This window comes from Ahaetulla prasina, chromosome 3 (genome assembly GCF_028640845.1).
Source record: "Ahaetulla prasina isolate Xishuangbanna chromosome 3, ASM2864084v1, whole genome shotgun sequence".
Lineage (NCBI taxonomy): Eukaryota > Metazoa > Chordata > Lepidosauria > Squamata > Colubridae > Ahaetulla > Ahaetulla prasina.
In genome coordinates this window covers 112,678,589-112,698,904 of record NC_080541.1, presented here as the reverse complement: position 1 = coordinate 112,698,904, position 20,316 = coordinate 112,678,589, and the positions used below count along the sequence as shown (strand labels likewise).

The 20,316-nt window shown below is 39.5% G+C and overlaps 1 protein-coding gene across 3 annotated transcripts in view; it reads right to left on the bottom strand.

Annotated features, from left to right (window-relative positions):
• POLR3F (RNA polymerase III subunit F) overlaps positions 1-20,316 on the bottom strand; it is a 140,898-nt gene that overhangs the window by 8,546 nt on the left and 112,036 nt on the right. For all 3 annotated transcript variants that reach the window (XM_058174622.1, XM_058174624.1, XM_058174623.1), the window contains exons 6-7: positions 4,760-4,903; positions 3,298-3,405 (exon numbers count right to left, since the gene is read on the bottom strand). In XM_058174622.1, the coding sequence (XP_058030605.1) occupies positions 3,298-3,405; positions 4,760-4,903 (252 nt within the window). The remainder of the gene's footprint in view (positions 1-3,297; positions 3,406-4,759; positions 4,904-20,316) is intronic.

Here is a 20,316-nt window from a genome sequence, read left to right as displayed (position 1 = left end):
CAGAGGCCAAGGTTGCGTCCGCGGTGTACTCTGCAGCAGCTAAAATCTTGGAGAGATCCTGATGAGCACGTATATCATCCGGCGCTAAGTGAGACTGAAGTCGCAACCATCGAACTGACACTCTAGTAAGGAAGGAAGCTGCTGTAGAGGCTCTAATAGCCCAGGAATCTGCCAGATGAGCCCTGCGCAGGGCCGTCTCCTCTCTCTTTTCCTCTGCCCTCAAGGTGTCCTCAGCATCAGGTGGCAAAACAGAAGAAGAGGTCAGAGCAGCCACCGGAGTAGCCACCTTGGGAATGTCCAGTAACTTCAGTAAGGCTGCCTCCACTCCAAAAAGTTGATTCTCCAACCCAGTAGGCCTGGAAGCTGTAGCCAGTGAGGTCCACTACCTTTGTATTAAGTCCAAAAACATCTTAGGGATAGGAATGGTATCTGCCTCCACCGCCTGCTCAGTGAACAGGAAATCATCCTGTTCCCCGCTATCTAAAGTGGACCCAGAAGCTGCAGGTGCCTGATCCATACGTGCTGTAGCCCGAGCCTTTGCTAACAAAGGTTTCAGAAAGGCAGGATTGAATAGACCCTTGAAGGGAGGTTTTGGTCGGGCATCTTGCTCTGGTACAGAAAAATCCTCTTCACCTTGCCACTCCACATCGTAATAACTAATTTCAGAGGGAGCAGGAGACACAAGTTCCTGGTACTCCATCACTGGAGACAAAAGTCTCTGAGAGGCCTCTCCCTGCCCCAAAGAATACAAGTGGGCAGTTGGTTGAGACTGCTGGCACCTTTCCTTGGCAATGCCTCACTTAATGGCCTGCTCAAGCCACCTCTTCATAAACTGTGGCATGTCTTGTTCTCCCACTTCCCCTTGGTGGAGTCCCGCAGTGGTGGGAGTCCATGTTGCCTCAGGGGCCCTAAGTGGTGCCCCAGAAGTCCCAGGCCGAGGGAGAGGGTCAGTGAGGGTGTCAGGTGACCAGGGTCTGGTAACTGCAGGTTGAAATGGTATGCTCAGATCCTGCTGAGGAGGCAAATCTGGGGTTGGAGAAGCCATCTGATGTTCAGAAATGGCAGAGTCTGAAGGGGCCTGAGGTAAAAACTCTGCTGAAGCCTTGGCAAACTCTCTATCCATGGCTTTCTGTCGTGCCCAGTCAGTCTTTTCTTCAGCCTTGGATGTGCCAGCACGGACATTGGTCCTGGTACAAATCTTAGCAGTTGCAGCAAGGCTGGCTGTTCTAGGCTTGACTGGTGCTCTGCCCCCTCTATCTGGTTGAGGTGACCAAGAACCCTCTGCAGAAAATGCAGCCTGCCTATCAGAGTCTCCCATGGTAAGTTAGATATTAGGCCAGAAGCCTCTGTAATCCACAAAGGCAGGACAAACTATTTGCCAAATGACCAACTCCCAAGTCCAGTTTCTCTTTCTATTTGCAAACAGACAGGATAGAAAAGAAAATATACAAGCCTGATCTCCACGATGCAGACCAACTGGAATCTTGCAGATCACTTGTAGATATCAGGCTCTTCCTGCAAAGCTAGCCCGCAGGCACAAAACAAAGGGCTGGAAAATTACCAGGGCTCCCATCCCCCAATGCAGATAGCCCTGCCAGCCCTGTGGCCACAAAGCAATGCCGGGGGAACAAAGCCGCCCAGACAGGAAGCCGCATTTGTAAAGCGCGGGGAAAAGGGGCGCTCAATTCCTTCCCAGGGCTGCACTAGGCTAAGAAAGGCTAGGGCAGCCCAGCGGCTCTGCCACAGTTCTTTCCTGGGACAAAAATCCAGGAAGCAATAAAATGGCTCAAGCCCAGGCTGCAAGAGGCTGGCGTGGCCGACAAACTTGAAAAACAGCCCCCAGCTGTAAGCAACAAACATGCTCCACAGCTAATTGGCGCCAAAAAAAAAAACACTCCTGAGTAAAATGCAGCCGCGCCAAGGCTCCTAGAGGCTAGCGTGGCTCAGGGCGCTCCGAGACAATGGAGGCCAGCTGCAACCTTTGGGGTGAAAGCAAACCCCTGCAGCACCCCCCAGAGTTACCAGTCCGGTACCTGAGAGGAAAGGGGAGGGTGGGAGGCGTCGGAAAGGGCAACCCCCCAGCTCCAATCCATATCAATGGAGAGTCCTCCCTAGCTGCAAGCAACAATCATAGATCCAAGAAAAATCAAGATAAAAGAAACAACCTTTACCTGAAAGGAACGGAAAGAGAACCAAAATCCAAAATAAGAAAAGGATATCCAGGGAATAATATAATTCAGCTCTAAAGCTCTGGAGATAAAAATTAATCGACCATAGCTGAGGCTGAGTTGAAAAATGCTGGGGAACGTCACCAAGGAGGCGGATCCTCAGAAGTTTTTCTTTCAACTCAGAGACCATAGAGCTAGAGACTGGAATAACCCAAATGGCACCTCCCATCGCCATACTATGGAGAAAGACAATTGCTTTCCAATTACATAGACTATGCAAGATCCCTCTGAGGGAGATAGACAGTTTAGAAATAAAAAATATAAATAAATAAAAACAAGAAAGAGGAGTAAAATTGCCAGAGGTAGGCTCCATTTTAAAAAGGAAACGCAGTTCAGTCAAAAACAGAGTTTAAGTCTATTCTAGCAAAAAAAGAAAAAAGAAAAAGTGCTTTAAATCAAGTGGATCATAAAACTCATCTGCTGCATCTAATTCAGAATTATTTTTGCATGATATGCTGCAAAGAGGCCATCCAATACTATTAAAAAATATGCCCGTGAAAAAATATGTCCATATTTTTTTCTATCAGGTTTAATCTTAATTTTCTCCAAAACTGAAATCTGTTTTATATTCAATTATTATTAAAAGTAATTGTTAAACCCAATAATCAAGCATTTCTTCTAGGTACATTCTGAAGCTATACATTTTAAAAGTCTTGCTTGAACCCAGACTGCTATTGCTTACAGGAAAAAAAATACTTTTCTTTTTCTTTCTTTCTTTCTTTCTTTCCATATTTCTGTGGATAAAATCTAAAAAAAAGAATCTAATTTTTAATAAATAATATTCAAATGCATTTATAATCCAATTGATTATTTTTAAAAATGGATCCTGAAAGCGATTGGTAAAAATTGACCATCATTCAGACACCCTTTAGAACCATGAAATGAGTTAGGACCAATAGCAGCAGCTTAAGTCCCCTTAAAATGACCACTGTATTAATGCAGTTCAACTAAAGGTGGACTTCCACATGATCTACAAATACAAAAAAGAAAAGAAAATGCCTATTATTTTGCAAGACACAATATTGTTCCTTAAATACAAAATGAAAAACTAATACACAAATGGTCTTACCTTACTGATACCTAGCTCACTGATATATTTCCACACCTCATGAGAAGATGCGAATGAGCTATTTCTTTGTATCATGGGATTCTGCTTAGTTTCTCGAGCTGCTTCAGCCTACAAGATAATACCAATGAAAAAAAAGATGTAGTAGAGAAGCCACCTATATCAGCAGATGAGGATATTTTAGCTGGTATTCATTCAAAGATGTTTGCAAGTAAGCTATTCATACAGTGCTTTAAGGAAGCATTTCTTGGCATCAAAATAATTAACCTTTAACAAATGTCTCTGTGGCTTCCCTTTGCTGCACTTCATTGACTTCTTCAACATTAATAAGTTCCTTTTTAAAAACAAATACTGTAAACTTTAAAAAAATGAATTTTGAAAAATTATTTTTCATCCATAGTCTAGTCACAATGATGCCTAACAATAATTTAATTACCAGGAGATAAAACTTGCCTATTTTTTTCCTTCAGAAAAGTGCTTGTAACTTTCTTCAGAGAATAGAAGCACAAAGTGATTTGTTATCTCATGATTTAATTTTATTCAATAATTGAGTTAGCTAATAAAGTTGAAATGACACAAATATTGGAATAGAAACTACATGAAATGCTGAGATTTTCAGTGCTATCAAAAGCTAGTTAGATAGTATAATGTATTCTGGAAAGCAGAATGTTAAGAAATTCAAACATGTAAATTAGAATTCTCTGTAGACTCTGGTCTTTTTTTCTGCCACATAAAGTACCACATCTGCCATATTAAATGTAGGTGCCTAACCAGCTTGTGGGATCACTACATGAAACATCTGCCTTTTTAGTTACATCCCAGGAATCCTTTCCTTAGGAATAGCTTTAATGTACTCAAACTGTTCAGGAAAAAATCAATTAAAAGAGTCACAGGCATCATAGCATCCAATATAAGAGGCAAGATCCAATTTGAATACTCTGAAGAATTACAAAATCATAGTTAGAAAGGATCATTAATACCGTCCAACTCCTTGCTCTATAAAATTTATATACAGTATGAGTTTAAAAACATCCAGCTAAAAAGAATCTACAAATTTGATAAACGTAGGAACTGGAAATCTTAAGAGACTTGTTTCAGTGGTCTGCAGTAAAAGTTGGATAGCTTTAGAGAAACCGTATTAAGTACAGAATGGTAACTATTGCCATTACAATTAGTTAGGATACATTGTCTTGTTGTAACTGATCCATTTTTTCTTATTTTTCCCTCTTTGCACAGCAGAGAGATTGGAGATGAAGGAATTAAAAGAGAATCAGTACGCACACAATGGGGAACAAACTGGGCTTTTTGTGTCGCACACCCACAGCTCCCAGTGCTGCCAGTACTACCAAAATGCTTCTGTGGGTATTCCCCATTGAGTAACTACTTACTCCCTCGTAATTCCCTCTTGTAAGAGGGGAAAGAAAAGGGAAAGAATGTATGCAAATTACATATATGAATCATTTACCTTAGTTTGAAGAAATTTAAAACACTGTTGATTTAGCACCTCTACAAATTCAGATTCGAAGTCTTGGTCACTATACCAAGCTCCTCCTGTCACAGAACGATCCGGCTGGAGATTGTACAACATGTACACTTTCTTCTTGGATGCCTATTGAGTTAATGATATGTTTTATTCAACTCCTCTGCAATATGAAAAACCTTGTAATATTTATCTTTAGGAAAATTTATCCTGTATGATACAGGTATTCTTCAATTTACAGTGATTTGTTTACTGATTATTTGAAGTTACAATGGCACTGAAAAAAGTGACAATGACCATTTTTCAAATTTATGACTGTTGCAGTATCCCCATGGTCACATGATCAAAAGTTGGAAGTTGGCAAGTTAGCATGTATTTTTTTGCAGTGTCCTTTTGTGAAAGTCACATTTTGTGACTTTCTGACAATCAAAGTCAATGAAGAAACCAGATTCACTTAACGTCCATGTTACTAAAAACTGCAGTGATTCACTTAACAACTATGGCAAGAAAGATTGTAAAATGGGGCAAAACACACTTAATAAGTGTTCTTGCTAACTATAGAAATTTTTGATTTAATTGTAGTTATAAGCCGAGGACTACCTGTATGTGCTCCAGGGTCTTTGAAAGATATGGTTCAATGAGATCATGTCTGCCAGCTCCTTCAGAACTCTGGGATGTAATCCATCAAGTCCCAGTGATTTGAACTTGTCTAGAGCAGACAGGTGTTCTTTTATCATTTTCTTGCTTAATTTAATTTAATTTAATTCCTAGTCTGTCTTTTACAGTTGTTTTTGGTAGGATGGGCTGTATTATCTTTTTGCTTGAAGATACAATAGAAGAATAGAATAGAATTATTGGCCAAGTGTGATTGGACACACAAGGTGTATCTTGGTGCATATGCTCTCAGTGTACATAAAAGAAAAGATACATTCATCAAGATAATAATAATAATAATAATAATAATAATAATAATAATAATAATAATAATAATTATTATTATTATTATTATGTGTGTGTGTGTGTGTGTGTGTGTGTGTGTATTATTATTATTATTATTAAATTTTTATACCACCCTTCTCCCGAAGGACTCAGGGCGGTGAACAGGCAGATAAAATAATACAATACATTACAATAAAAACACTATTTAAAAAACTTATTCAATATAGCCTAAATTTAAAATACAATACAAAATATAAGATAAACCCCAATAAAATCCATGTTTAAAAACCCTATTTAAGCCAGTCCTGCCCGGAAGAATAGATATGTCTTCAGCTCGCGGCGAAAGGTCCGGAGGTCAGGAAGTTGTCGAAGTCCTGGGGGAAGCTCATTCCAGAGGGTAGGTGCCCCCACTGAGAAGGCTCTCCCCCTGGGGGTCGCCAGCCTACACTGTTTGGCTGACGGCACCCTGAGAAGACCCTCTCTATGGGAGCGTACCGGCCGGTGGGAGGCATGTGGTAACAGAAGGCGGTCCCGAAGATATCCCGGTCCTATGCCATGGAGCGCTTTAAAGGTGGTAACCAACACCTTGAAGTGCACTCGGAAAAGCACAGGTAGCCAGTGCAGCCTGTGCAGGATCGGTGTCATAAGATACAACACTTACAACACTTAATGATAGTCATAGGATACAATTAAGCAATCAGGAAACAATCAATTACAGTATAAATCGTAAGGATACAAGCAACAAAGTTATAGTCATAAGAGATGGGTGATGGGAACAGTTGAAAAGATTAATAGTAGTGCAGATATAGTAAATAGTTTGACAGTGTTGAGGGAATTATTTGTTTAGCAGAGCGATGGCGTTTGGGGAAAAACTGTTCTTGTGTCTAGTTGTTCTGGTGTGCAGTGTTCTATAGCATCCTTTTGAGGGTAGGAGTTGAAACAGTTTATGTCCAGGATGTGAGGGGTCTGTAGATATTTTCACAGCCCTCTTTTTGACTCGTGCAGTATACAGGTCCTCAATGGAAGCCATTGTTTTTTCTGCAGTTCTAATTATCCTCTGAAGTCTGTGTCTGTCTTGTTGGGTTGCAAAACCAAACCAAGATAGATGCAAAGAATGTATTAAGTAGTTCTGCTTTCTCTCTATTGCCTGTTACTTCCTTGCCATCTTCTCTCATTAGTGGACTGATTGTTTCCTTGACTTTTTTTCTTGTTTTTCATGTTGAAAGAAACTTTTACTATTTTTGACATTTGTTGCAAGTCTTATTTAACTCTTAGTCTTAGCTTTCCTGACTTCATCTTTGCAAGTTTGCACTATTTGTTGGTATTCTGCCTTAATTATGTCTCTCTTTCTATTTTTTGTACTTATCTTTTTTGACTTTGTTTATCAGAGAGTTTGTGTAATCTTGATCTTCTTTTTCAGTAATATTGGGCTGGACTGGGCTTTTATAATCATATTTTATAATTTCCCAAACTTCTTGAGTTGTTTTCCCCTTTATGATTTTCATCCATGGAATCCTTCCCAACCTATTTCTAAGTTTGTTAAAATCAGCTTTTTAAAAATCTAAGGCACTAGTTTGATTATGTTCTATTGTTATGTTTCCATTATATAAAAAAATATATATTTTTATTGAAAAAGTTTTACAACAAACAAATTTTTAAAATTCCCCCCCCCCTTCCCCCTCCCCCCTTCCCCCCAGAGACTTCCCAGAGTAAAATACAGGGTATAACATCTAACAAACAAATGCCAAAATACTACAAAGACCATAACACATAATCCCTTCTCCCTCATTGATCCCTTAACTCTCCTTTCCCCTTTTAAACAAATACACAAATACAATACATTCCCTACCATCACTCATAAGCTATTTGATACTTTTTAGTCTGATACTTATTTTGAATATACCGTATATACTCGAGTATAAGCCGAGTTTTTCAGCACGTTTTTTGTGCTGAAAAACGTCCCCTCGGCTTATACTCGGGTCTATACGGCTTATACTCGAGTTTTGTTTTTTTTTAAGCCCCTCGGCTTATACTCGAGTATATACGGCTTATACTCGAGTTTTTTTTTTCTTTTTCACATTTTACCGACGGAAGCCCTGCCGGTGCAGTGAGAGGCGGGCGGGGAGCCGCCAGCCTTCTCAGCTGAGGGAGGGAGGCTTTCCCCAACCGGTAGGTGCCTCATTTCCCACCCTCGGCTTATACTCGAGTCCCCAGTTTACCCCAGTTTTTGGGGTAAAATTGGGGACCTCGGCTTATACTCGGATCGGCTTATATTCGAGTATATACGGTAATCAATCCATTTTCTCCATTCTACTATATATCGTTCTTGTGAGTAGTCTTTCAAATATGCAGAAATTTTTGCCATTTCTGCTAAATTTGAAACTTTAAGTGTCCATTCTTCAATTGTAGGTAGTTCTTCTTTCTTCCAATATTGCACCACCAAAAGTCTCGCTGCTGATATTAAGTTCAATATTAATTTAGTCTCTATAACTGAACAGTCTGTAGTTATACCCAATAAGAACAACTGTGGAGTAAATTTTATCTTCTTTTTCAAAATATTCTGCATAATCCACCATATTTTAATCCAAAATGATTTGATTTTTTTACAGGTCCACCATATATGATAATAAGTAGCATCTTCACAATCACATCTCCAACATTTAGGTTGCATATTCAGATACATACATGCCAACGTCTTAGGGCTTAAATGCCATCTATAAAACATTTTATAAAAATTTTCTCTTAAATTTTGTGCTTGAGTAAATTTAACATTCCTAACCCAATTTTTTTCCCATGTTTCCCACATTATAGATTGTTGAATATTTTGTGCCCATTTTATCATACAATCTTTAACTAATTCCGTTTCTGAATCTATTTCTATCAAAGCATTGTATAACCTTTTAATATGCATTTGGCCTTGGTCTCTAATTTGTTTTACCAGATTTGCCTCAGTTAACACAATACCACTTTTCTGGTCCATACTCCATATAGTTTGCAATTGTCCATACTGAAACCATGTATAAGTTTTCCTTTCTTGTTTCAATATATTCAAAGATTTCAGTTGTAATTTACCCTTTTCCACAAAAAGAAGCTCTTTGTATGCAATCCCCTCTTGTTTTTGTTCTATATTTGTATTCTCTATCGCATGTCTGGGGATTGTCCATATAGGTATCTTATTGTCCAAACCCTTAACAAAGCATTTCTGAGGATATGACTTTTAAAAGGATTATCTACTTTCTTATTATAAACTAAATAACCATGCCATCCATATAACAAATCATGACCTTCTATATTCAAAATTCTTTCTTCCGTTAAATTAAATTAAATTAAATTCCAATCACTAATCAATGACAAAACAACTGCTTCATAATATAATTTCAAATTAGGCATTTTTAACCCCCCTCTTTCACGTATATCCTGCATTATTTTTAACTTTATTCTTGGTTTTTTTACCCATCCAAATAAAGTTACCAATCCCTTTCTGCCATTCCCGCAAATTTACATCCTTTTTAAGTACTGGTATCATTTGAAATAAAAATAAAAACCTAGGCAAAACATTCATTTTAATTGCTGCTATTCTTCCCAGCAAAGATAATTGTAATTTCTTCCAATTCTCCATTTCCTTCTGTACCTTCTGCCATAACACCTCATAATTATTTTTATATAATTTCACACTTGAGGCTCCTAAATATTCTAAATATTACTCCTAAATATTTAACTTTTTTAACAATTTTATATCCTGTAACTCTTTCTAATTCTTCTTTTTGATGTATATTCATATTTTTAGTTATCATCTTTGTCTTCTGTTGATTAGCTTTAAAGCCAGATACCTTACCATATTGATTAATTATATCTTTTAAATATATAGCTGACTGAATAGGTTTGAGTTAAAGTGACAACCAAGTCGTCCGCAAATGCTCTTAATCTATAATCCTGCTGTCTAATTTTTATTCCCGTTATTTGATTTGAACCATGTATTTTATTTAATAAAATTTCTAAAGTTAAAATAAACAATAATGGAGACAAGGGACATCCTCGCCTTGTACCTTTTTCAATTGTAAAAGATTCTGTTAGACTACCATTAATTATTATTTGTGCTGTTTGTTTCTGATATATTGCTTTAATTGCTTGTATAAAATAGTCTCCAAATTGCATCCTTTCTATAACTTTAAATAAAAATTGCCAATTCATTTTTTGCAAACGGAAGCTTTTGAAGCGTCATCTGCCAATCCTCCCGGATCTTCAACCTAGCTCCTCCCACTGCTTCTGTTTTAGTATCTTGTACTGTCTTTAAAGTTTGTTGGATTTTTGCTTCTTGTTGCATCCGCTTGGTGGCAGCTCTAGTCTGCCTTTGATCTTTTGGGCTTTCTGTAATTTGCAATAAATCCTCCTCCATAACTATCACCACAGAATCATCACGTGCCTTCTTCTTCCCCTTCTTTGTCCCATCAGAGTCCCTTCTGCTTCGTCTTTCTGGTGATGGTGGGTTTCCAGCCTTTAGCACATTAACATAATAATCACTTGCTTTCAAAACTGTATTAAGACGATGTACATTTCCTGCTTGAAAAACTATTATACCAGCTGGAATATCCCATCTATATTTCAGCTGTCGTTTCCTGAGTTCATCTACCAGAAAAGCAAAATCCTTTCTACTTCTCAACATTTTAGGAGGAATTTCCTTCAGTATTAAAATTTCTTGACCAGCTACTTGTATTTTCCCTTTATAAGATGCCTGTAAAATTTGATTTCTAATTCGCCTGGTAGTAAAATATATAACAACATCTCTTGGTAGCTGTTTTTGTCTCGCAATCCACGAATTAACACAGTAAATTTTATCAATCTGAAGAGCCAAATCTTCTGGTTGCTCCCCCAAAATCTCTGCAAAAGCCTCTGAAAATATCTGCTTTAAATCTTCTTGTTTATTCTCTCTAACTCTGCTTATCCTTAAAGCAAATTCCATCGCCCTGTATTGTATCAAAACAACTTCATCATCTGTCTTCTCCGCCTTAGTTTGAATTTCTTTCATTTTATTTTCCAACTTTAAATTAACTTGCTTAATTTCCTCCACACTTTCCTCTAACTGTATCATGTTTGATACCAAACTTTGGATTGCTATATTAATTCCTTCTCTTATTTCCTTGTTTCTTTCCTTAATTTCTGAAACCTCCTCTTTAATTTCAGAAATTTCTCCCACCATCTCTTTAAATTTCTCCTCAGTAAGGGAGGCTTGTAAACCTAGAGATTCTTTCATAAAGTCTTTCAGATTATCTTGTAATGTCTCTAAATTTAATACTTTAGTTTCAGATGTATGAGCTGGGGATGCCCCCGCTCCTTTAGTAGAACTTGCTTTAATTTGTTTAGCTGCCATCTCTAAACTTATATTTTAATCAAAGTCAATAAAAATCATTAAAACTTCTTCAATCTTCCACCACTTTCAAAGTCTCTCCTTTTTCCTTTCTTTTTCTTTTTCTTTTTCTTTTTTTTAAAAGCACTCCAACAGTCTCTGGTGACTCAGCACTTCAAACAATAAGAACTTTCTCACTTTCGCTTTCAGCCTATTACTTCAATGGCTGCGTTTCCGTTCTTGTCTTTAGCAAAAAACAACAACAAAGTATCAGGAAGGTAAGGATTTGTTACTTGCCACAGCTCTTCCTCCTGCTTCTGCTCCGCTGGTAATGATTCAATTTATAATCCAATATTGGTCCCAGGAGTGGATGTTGTGATTTGTTCTGCTAGCCAGCAGAAAAGCCTTGGATCCGGAGTTTTCCCGGGGCTTCCTAGGGAGCCCTCCCCTCCAAACCCCTGGAATCGTTCCAGGGATTCTTGGGGCGCTCTACCTCTGCCCCTTAACTCACCTTCCTCTCTTCTCCCGGGAGAAGGTTTTCTGAATCGCTTGATAGCTGATCGACGCGGTCTTCATGATTCTTACAAGATCGCAAGGCTGGCGGTCTAAAAGACCATCGCCATCACGAACGGCGCCACCCAGAAGTCTCCATTATATCGAATTCCAATATGATATGGTCACTCTCTCCCAAAGTTCTGGCTACTTCAATCCTCTCTATCATTTCTTCTCTATTAGTAAGAATTAAGTCCAGTATAGCTGTCCTTCTACTTCCCACCTCTACCTTTTGGATGACCAAGTTTTCAGCCAGGTTGGTCAGGAACCTGTTTGATGCAGAATTTGTCTCCCAGTTAATGTCAGGGTAAAGTTCCCCATTACTACTGTGGTGTGTTTCCTACAGACATGTTAACTGGTTAGCAAAAAGTTAAGTCTATTTCTTCTGCTTGGTTGGGTAGCCTGTAGTATACATTTATGGCAATCTAATTCTTTTTTTTCTTTTCTATTGACCCATATGCATTCCTGGAGGCTTTCATTCTTGGTTTTGTGCATTTTTGTAGAGATGTAGTGATCTCTTACATATAATGCAACTCCACCTCCTCGTTAATTCGTTCTGTTTCTTTTGAAAGTTTGTGTCCATCCATCTGTACATTACGGTCATGAGTTTCATCCTACCAAGTTTCAGTAATGGCATCTATTGTCAGCCCTGGAGTCATCTTTAACTTGGAATCTTCAGGGCTGCCATAGTGGTGGATGGGAAGCTGTGGGAACAGGAGGTGGGGTTGAGACAGTGTGCGGTGTATAGCCATAACAACATATTTTCTCTTGGGAGTCAAGGATGTCCAGCCTGCACTTAGAGACGCATGACTGGGAGTCAATTAGTTGGGACAGCAATCTGATTGGACCATGTAATGCCCATGTAGATGCAGGGGAAGGAACTTAACTTTGGGAAGGGAGAACCTGGGGGATTCAGATTCAAGTTTCCTAGATGTGCCAATATGACATCTCTAATAAATTCAAGCTTTGAGGAAAATGCCTTCCTTGGAATTTTTATTTAATTCAGAGTGTTACTTGGCCTGACATTAACCCAAATCTCCTTTTAAAACCTACCAAGCAGCTCCCCACACTGCATGGTCGATGTCCGGGGTTCTGAGCCCTGGGTGCCTTCCCGGTCTACTGGGTAGCACAAAGACTCAGGGAAAATGAAGGAAAAAACGACCATGGAGAGAGCCATTGGGACTAGCTTGGATATCACCTGAGGGACCGTCTGCTACCCCTCAGCAGCCATGGTAGCTGAAGTGGAGGCTGTGGAGGCCAAGTGTCATCAGGATGCCCACAAAGGAGTCGGTTGGCATGGCGGCCTTCCAGGAGCCCCAGATTGCATTGGTATGGACTGAGCGCACCATAGTCTTTGAGTGGAGAACAACTAGACACCACGAGCTTAGCAAGTCCAGAGAGTGGGTCTTCAGCCACCATCTTGAAGCCAGTCGCTAGTCAGCCTCCCGGAGAGGTTTGGTCAGCTCATTGGGGGCAGCATTGGCTAACTCCCTCCAAAAGGCCAGCCTGGTTGGGTACTGACTCAGCCCATGTTCATCTTCCCAGGCCATGGTGTCACGACCATCCAGAGTGGAGCATCTGCCTCGTTCCACTCAGCACAACAAAAACTGCACCAAAATCTTCCCCACCGGGCCTAGTCTATTGGGATGACAGCTCCAATGGGAACTGGCACCGGCCAGCAACAGGGGCCCCTGGGTCAGTCCAGCCCAGGATGGCGGAGGGAGACATTGCCACTGCTGAGACCGACTACTCCTTCTAGCCAACCAGCTAAGAGATGGACAAATTGAGGAAGTACATTGATGCCAATTTAGCAAGAGGCTTCATCCAACCTGCCAAATTCAACGTAGTGGCCCTGGTGCTATTCAAAAAAAGAAAGACGGGGGTGGGGCTTTGCATTGATTTCCACAGCATTAACGCTGCGTGCATTGAGAACACCTACCCCCTCTCCCTAATGAAGGACATACTAAACCACCTAGCCAAGGGCAAAGTGTAGACCTAAGAGAAGCTTATTACCAGGTGTGGATCAAAGAAGGAGATGAATGGAAGACCGTATTTAACTGCCCGTTGGCAGCTTCCAGTTTAAAGTCATGCATTCAGACTGCAGGGAGCCCCTGCCGTGTTCATGCAGCTAATCAATGAAGTGCTACATGAGTACCTGTACAAGGGTGTCCTAGTTTACCTGAATGACACTCTTATATTTACCGAGACACTAGAAGAATGCACTAAACTAGTGTGGCAGGTCATGAAAAAACTTATAGCCGCAAAGCTCTATGCGAAGCTGTCCAAATGCGAGTCCCATAAGACTTCCCTAGATTACCTGGGCTACTGAGTGTCAAATGAAGGACTCGAGATGGACCAAGGAAAAGTGGAAGCAGTGCTGGACTGGCAAGCTCCACGCACCCACAAGCAGCTCCAAAGCTTCTGGGGGTTCGCAAACTTCTATAGCCAGTTCATCCCAGCATTTGTAGAAGTATCCCTGACAAAGCTGCTGAAAATGGGGTTCCGCTACAAAACCATGACCAAACCAACCACTGGCCTGATCCCTGGTGTCGAGTCCCACTCACCTTCTGACGACTGGGTCTAGGAAGTCCATAGCAAGCGTGGCAATGAAGCCTCTGCAGCTTTGCCAAATTCCTTCCAGGTTTCTCAGGGCAGGCAGGAGTCCAAGTTGTGACTTCAGCAAACTAGATGAGACTTTGCTTGACTCAAGGTTGGAATGCCAAAAGCAGGTCCTTTATATAGGCTGTGGGGTGTGGCTACATGACTCAGCATTTATCCAGGCCTGCCCCACCCTTCCTTCTGCTGGCATCGCCTCTCAGATCTCCGGAAGCGAGGATCCTCTGACTCTGAATTGTCTTCAGCTGTCTCTACTGTCGGCATTTGGGAAAGGGAGGGGTCAGAGGGAGCAGGTCTGAATAATTGCACCACTTGGCTGACTTCCTACTCTGACGGCTGCGTTGAAGGAACACACACAGTGTGAGTGAGCTGTATTGGGTTTCTGTTTTCACTCCTTGACTCCTCGCCGGGGGCTGGAGGCATGACAGGCCATTCATCTTCATTATCAGACTCGGAGTCTGATAACAGGCCCAGGAGGAGACGGGAGGGGCCCGGCCGAGGAGGACGAGGCACAACACCTGGACTGCCAAAGGGCGTTTGAGAAACTAAAGAAACTCTTCGTTGAAGAACCCATTCTTCAGCAGCCCAGCCCAAAACGGCAGCTCATTGTCCAAGCCGATGCCAGTGACGTGGCAGTAGCAGCATTGGTCTTACAGAAAAAACCCCAGGGTCAACTCCTACTCTGCAGCTATGTGTCCAATAAACTCACTGACTGTCAGGTCCCGGATATTCTACAGGGACCCTGGCATTTTGATGGAAGGAGAGGGGGAGGAATGGAGTGATCTGTATATGAAGTTTTCAGTTTCTGTTTCTTGCATTATTGTGTTAATCTCTATTTGAAGTCTCTGTTTCCCTGCAATGATGTAGTGCGGGAAGGGTTTGGTTAGCATTGCTTTAAATAGCTGGTTTTAAGTGAGAAGCCTCAGTTCTTGCCTAGATCTCTTGTAATCATAAACCTTCCAATAAAAGCTCCTTTTGGAACAATTGCAGTTTCAAGAGTCCTGCTTTCTTGGGAAGATTAGAGAAGCAAGACTTTCATGTTTTATTTATATAACATTCAATTTTCATCAAACAATGTATATTCTGGCTACAATTACACTTAAATATCATATTTATACATCTTTGTTGTGATAGGTCATCATCATATTAATAGTATAACAACATAATAATATAATAACATTAATACTTAACATTTAACTTCCTCATCTTTAACAATTCTCCTCTATACCATTTTCTCCATTTTTAACTCCTTTTTAACTTTTGTTTCTGTTATCTAGCCATTGATAAAATACGTCCCATACCAAAAAATATTCAGTTTCCTCATTATCCTTAATAGCAAGTGTTAGTATGTCCATTTCTGCACAATCCAATACTTTTAAAATTACATTCCCCTCAGATGGGATCTCATCACTTTTCCATTGTTGTGCAAATACAATTCTAGTTTCATTTAATATATGCAGGATCAAATATGCAGTCTTTTTATCATGTTTTATATGCCTGTGAACCGCCCTGAGTCCTTTGGGAGATAGGGCGGTATACAAATTCGAATAATAATAATAATAATAATAATAATGTTTTTCTGATAAATGCCCAACAAAAATATCTCTGGTTTTATCATTTTTCCAGCCATGTATGTATTTTCGACCAATATTTTCTTGCTTTTGGGCATGTCCGCCACACAAGGTAATATGTGCTAGATACTTGATTACACCTCCAACGTTTTTCCGATCTGTCTTTAAATATTTTTGCCAATCTTGCCAGTGCAAAATGCCATCTATAAAACATTTTATACAGATTTTCCTTATATGCAGTTGACATTGTCAATTTAATATTTCTATCCCACAATTTCTGCCATTTGTCTAATTCTATTGCATATCCAAAGTTTTTAGCCCAGACAATCATTGTCTCCTTTACCTGCTCACTTCCAAGTTTAATACTTAATAAATAACAATATCATTTCTTTATCAAATTATCATCTGTTCCAGTCAGTATCTGGTCTAGTTCTTTGTTAAAACCATACATTTTAGCATCTTTCTCATAACAAGAGTGTACCTGCATATGAGGCCACCGTGCTATATCTATCCCATGATTACATAGTTCCTGCTTTGTTTTTAACTCCTCTTTGTCATTTAATATATTCTTATATCTTACAATTTTTTCCATATTGATAACATTAGGATGTACCAATGCCCCCATAGTAGAAAGCCATATTGGTATTTTCAAATGTTGTTCTTTTATCTTAGTCGAGACTAATAACAATGCATTTCTTACATAATGTTTCTGAAAGTAACTATGTACAGTATCTTATTCTTCCCATAACATAGGAAAGCGTGCCAATCTAGTTGGAAGTCATGCCCTTCTAATGTTAATAATCTCAAATTTATCAATTCTTTCACCCTTGTGAGTACCGAGGCCTGGTAGTACAGTTCCCCATCTGGTAATCCAAAAACCCCTCTTTTCTTTGCTTCCTGCAGCATTTTCAAACCTATTCTTGCTTTCTTTCCTAACCATATATATCTCAATATTGTTTTATTTAATTCCTCAAAAAATTTTCTCCAGTTTTATTGGTATGTTTGAAATAAGCATAGTAATCTTGGCAGGATATTCATTTTTATAGTAGCTATTCTTCCTGATAGTGACAATTTTAAGTATGTCCATTTCATCAAATCTAATTTAATTTGCTTCATCAGTTTCATGTAATTATCTTCTTTGATTGTTGCACATTTTGCTGTTAATTGTATTCCTAGGTACTTCACTTTTTTGACTATCTGTATGTTGATTCTTTCCATAAGCACTCTTTTTTGTGAGTCTGTAAGAATCTTTGTCTTATCCCTATTTATTTTCAGTCCTGCCACTTCTATTTTTTTTTATTAGTTTCGGTCCAGTTTCTATAGGATCTTCTAGTATGAACACCAAGTCAACTGCGAATGCCTATAATTTATATTTCTCTTTTTTTATTTCCATTCCTTTTATTTCTTTGTCTTGTAGAATTTTCCTGGTTAACACTTCCAAAGTCAATATGAATAGCAGTGGAGGCAGTGGACATCTCTGTCTAGTGTCTTTTTTTTTAATTGAATTGAATTGAATTCTTTATTGGCCAAGTGTGATTGGACACACAAGGAATTTGTCTTTGGTGCATATGCTCTCATATACAAAAAAAAAAAGATACATTCATCAAGAATTATAAGGTCCGACACTTAATGATACTCATAGGGTACAAATAAGCAAACAAATCACACTAGGAAACAATATCAATATAAATTGTAATTATACAAGCAACACAGTTACAGCCATGCAATCGTAAGTAGGAGTCAGATTCGAACTGCTGAATTGCAGGTAACAGTCAGCTGAAGTAGCCTGCAGTACTGCAGTCTAATCACTGCAACACCTCAGTTCAAATAGAATAGAATAGAACAGAAATAGAATAGAACAGAAATAGAACAGAAATAGAATAGAATGGAATAGAATGGAATGGAATGGAATGGAATGGAATGGAATGGAATGGAATGGAATAGAATAGAATAGAGCAGAACAGAATCTTTATTGAGAATGGAACGGAACAGAATGGAATAGCAATAGCAATAAGAATAGAATAAGAGTAGAGTAGAATAGAAATACAGAATAAAATAGAATAGAATAAGAGTAGAATAGAATAGAAATACAGAATAGAATAGAAGTCAGACCTGGAAGCCATCTTCCATCGCTGACAATAGAATAGAATAGAATTTTTATTGAGAGCAGAATGGAACAGAATGGAATAGCAAAGCAATAGCAATAAGAATAGAATAGAATAAGAGTAAGTAGAATAGAACAGAATCTGAATCAGAACAGGATAGAATAGAATAGGATAATTCTACGTTATACAAATAGATTATCAAAATAGAGGTATAGGAAGTCCTCGGCTTATGACCATAATTGAGCCCAGCATTTCTGTTGTTAAGTGAGACACTTAAGTGAGTTTTGTCCCATTTTACAATCTTTCTTGCCCCTGTTGTTAAGTGAATCACTACAGTGCAGTTGTGAAGTTAGTAAAATGGTTGTTACCTGAATTTGGTTTCCTCATTTGACTTTGCTTGTCAGACGGTAGCAAAAGGTGATCAAGTGACCCCGGGATATTGCAGCCGTCATAAATGTGAGTCAGTTGCTAAGGGTCTGAATTTTTTTTTTTATTGAAAAAGTTTTACATAGAACAAATTTTTAAACCATCATTCCCCCCCCTTCCCCCTCCCCCTCCCTCCTCCTTCTCCCCCCCCGAGACTTCCCAGAACAAAATGCAGGGTATAACATTTTTCAATCATAAGCTAAAATACCACAAAAATCTACCTCATATACACGCTCTCCCAACACCCCCTTAACTCCCCTTTCCCATTTAAACATATACATTAATATATACCATTCGTAACATTATTCATAGACTATTTGGTACTTTTTAGTCCGATACTTGTTTTGAACATAATCAATCCACCTTCTCCACTCCACTACAACATTCCAAAGAGGAGGCCTACAGAAAAGGTGATAAAATGCTGTACAATCAGGCCAGAAATGCACTAACAAGGGAGATCAGAGCAGCAAAAAGAAGCTACTCTGAAAAGCTAAAGAATCAGTTTTCAGCAAATGAACCAGCAAACATGTGGAAAACTCTTAAAAATATCACCGGCTATGGCAAACCTCCTTCCCAGGCTGAAGGTAATCAACAACTGGCAGATGACCTGAATGAGTTTTACTGTAGGTTTGAAAGGAAACTACAGCCACCTATCTCCACAACCCCCATCTCAGACACACCAACAACAGCCAAGCCTCCTACAACTGACCCCATTTCATTGGGTTCACAACCCCTAGTGATCACAGAAAAAGAAGTGCAGGACCTATTTCACAGACAAAAGCCAGAAAAAGCTCCAGGCCCAGACAAGATAACTCCTTCTTGCTTAAAAGTCTGTGCTGACCAATTGGCCCCCATCTTCACCCATATTTTCAATAAATCACTAGAGATGTGTTATGTTCCTTCTTGCTTCAAACGCTCTACCATCATCCCAGTGCCGAAGAAGCCCACCATCAAGGAACTGAATGACTACAGACCAGTTGCTCTAACATCTGTAGTCATGAAAACCTTTGAAAGGCTAGTGCTTTCCTACTTGAAATCCATCACGGATCCGCTGTTAGACCCCTTGCAATTTGCATACCGAGCAAACAGATCAACAGATGATGCTGTTAATATGGCTCTGCACTACATCCTACAACATCTTGAGTCTCCAAAGACCTATGCAAGGGTCCTTTTTGTAGACTTTAGTTCAGCATTCAATACCATCATTCCAGACATTCTTCTAACTAAGCTAAACCAGCTACAGGTACCGGAACAGACTTGTAAGTGGATCACAAGCTTCCTAACAAACAGGAAGCAGCAGGTGAAGCTAAGCAAGATCACATCAAATACCTGTTCAATTAGCACAGGGGGCCCCCAAGGCTGTGTGCTCTCCCCACTTCTCTTCTCTCTGTATACCGATGACTGCATCTCCAATGATCCATCTGTTAAGCTACTGAAGTTCGCAGATGACACAACAGTGATTGGTCTCATTCGAGACAATGACGAATCCGCATATAGACGAGAGGTCGAACGACTAGCCTTGTGGTGCAACCAAAACAATCTGGAACTGAACACACTCAAAACCGTAGAAATGGTGGTAGACTTTAGGAGAAACCCTTCCATACTTCCACCTCTCACAATACTAGACAACACAGTATCAACAGTTAGAAACCTTCAAATTTCTAGGTTCTATCATATCGCAAGATCTCAAATGGACAGCTAACATCAAAAACATCATTAAAAAAGGACAACAAAGAATGTTCTTTCTGCGCCATCTCAGTAAGCTCAAACTGCCCAAGGAGCTGCTGATTCAGTTCTATAGAGGAATTATTGAGTCTATCATTTGCACCTCTATAACTGTCTGGTTCGGTTCTGCAACCCAACAAGAAAAACACAGACTTCAGAGGATAATTAGAACTGCAGAAAAAATAATTGCTACCAACCTGCCTTCCATTGAGGGCCTGTATACTGCATGAATCAAGAAGAGGGCCGTGAAAATATTTACAGACC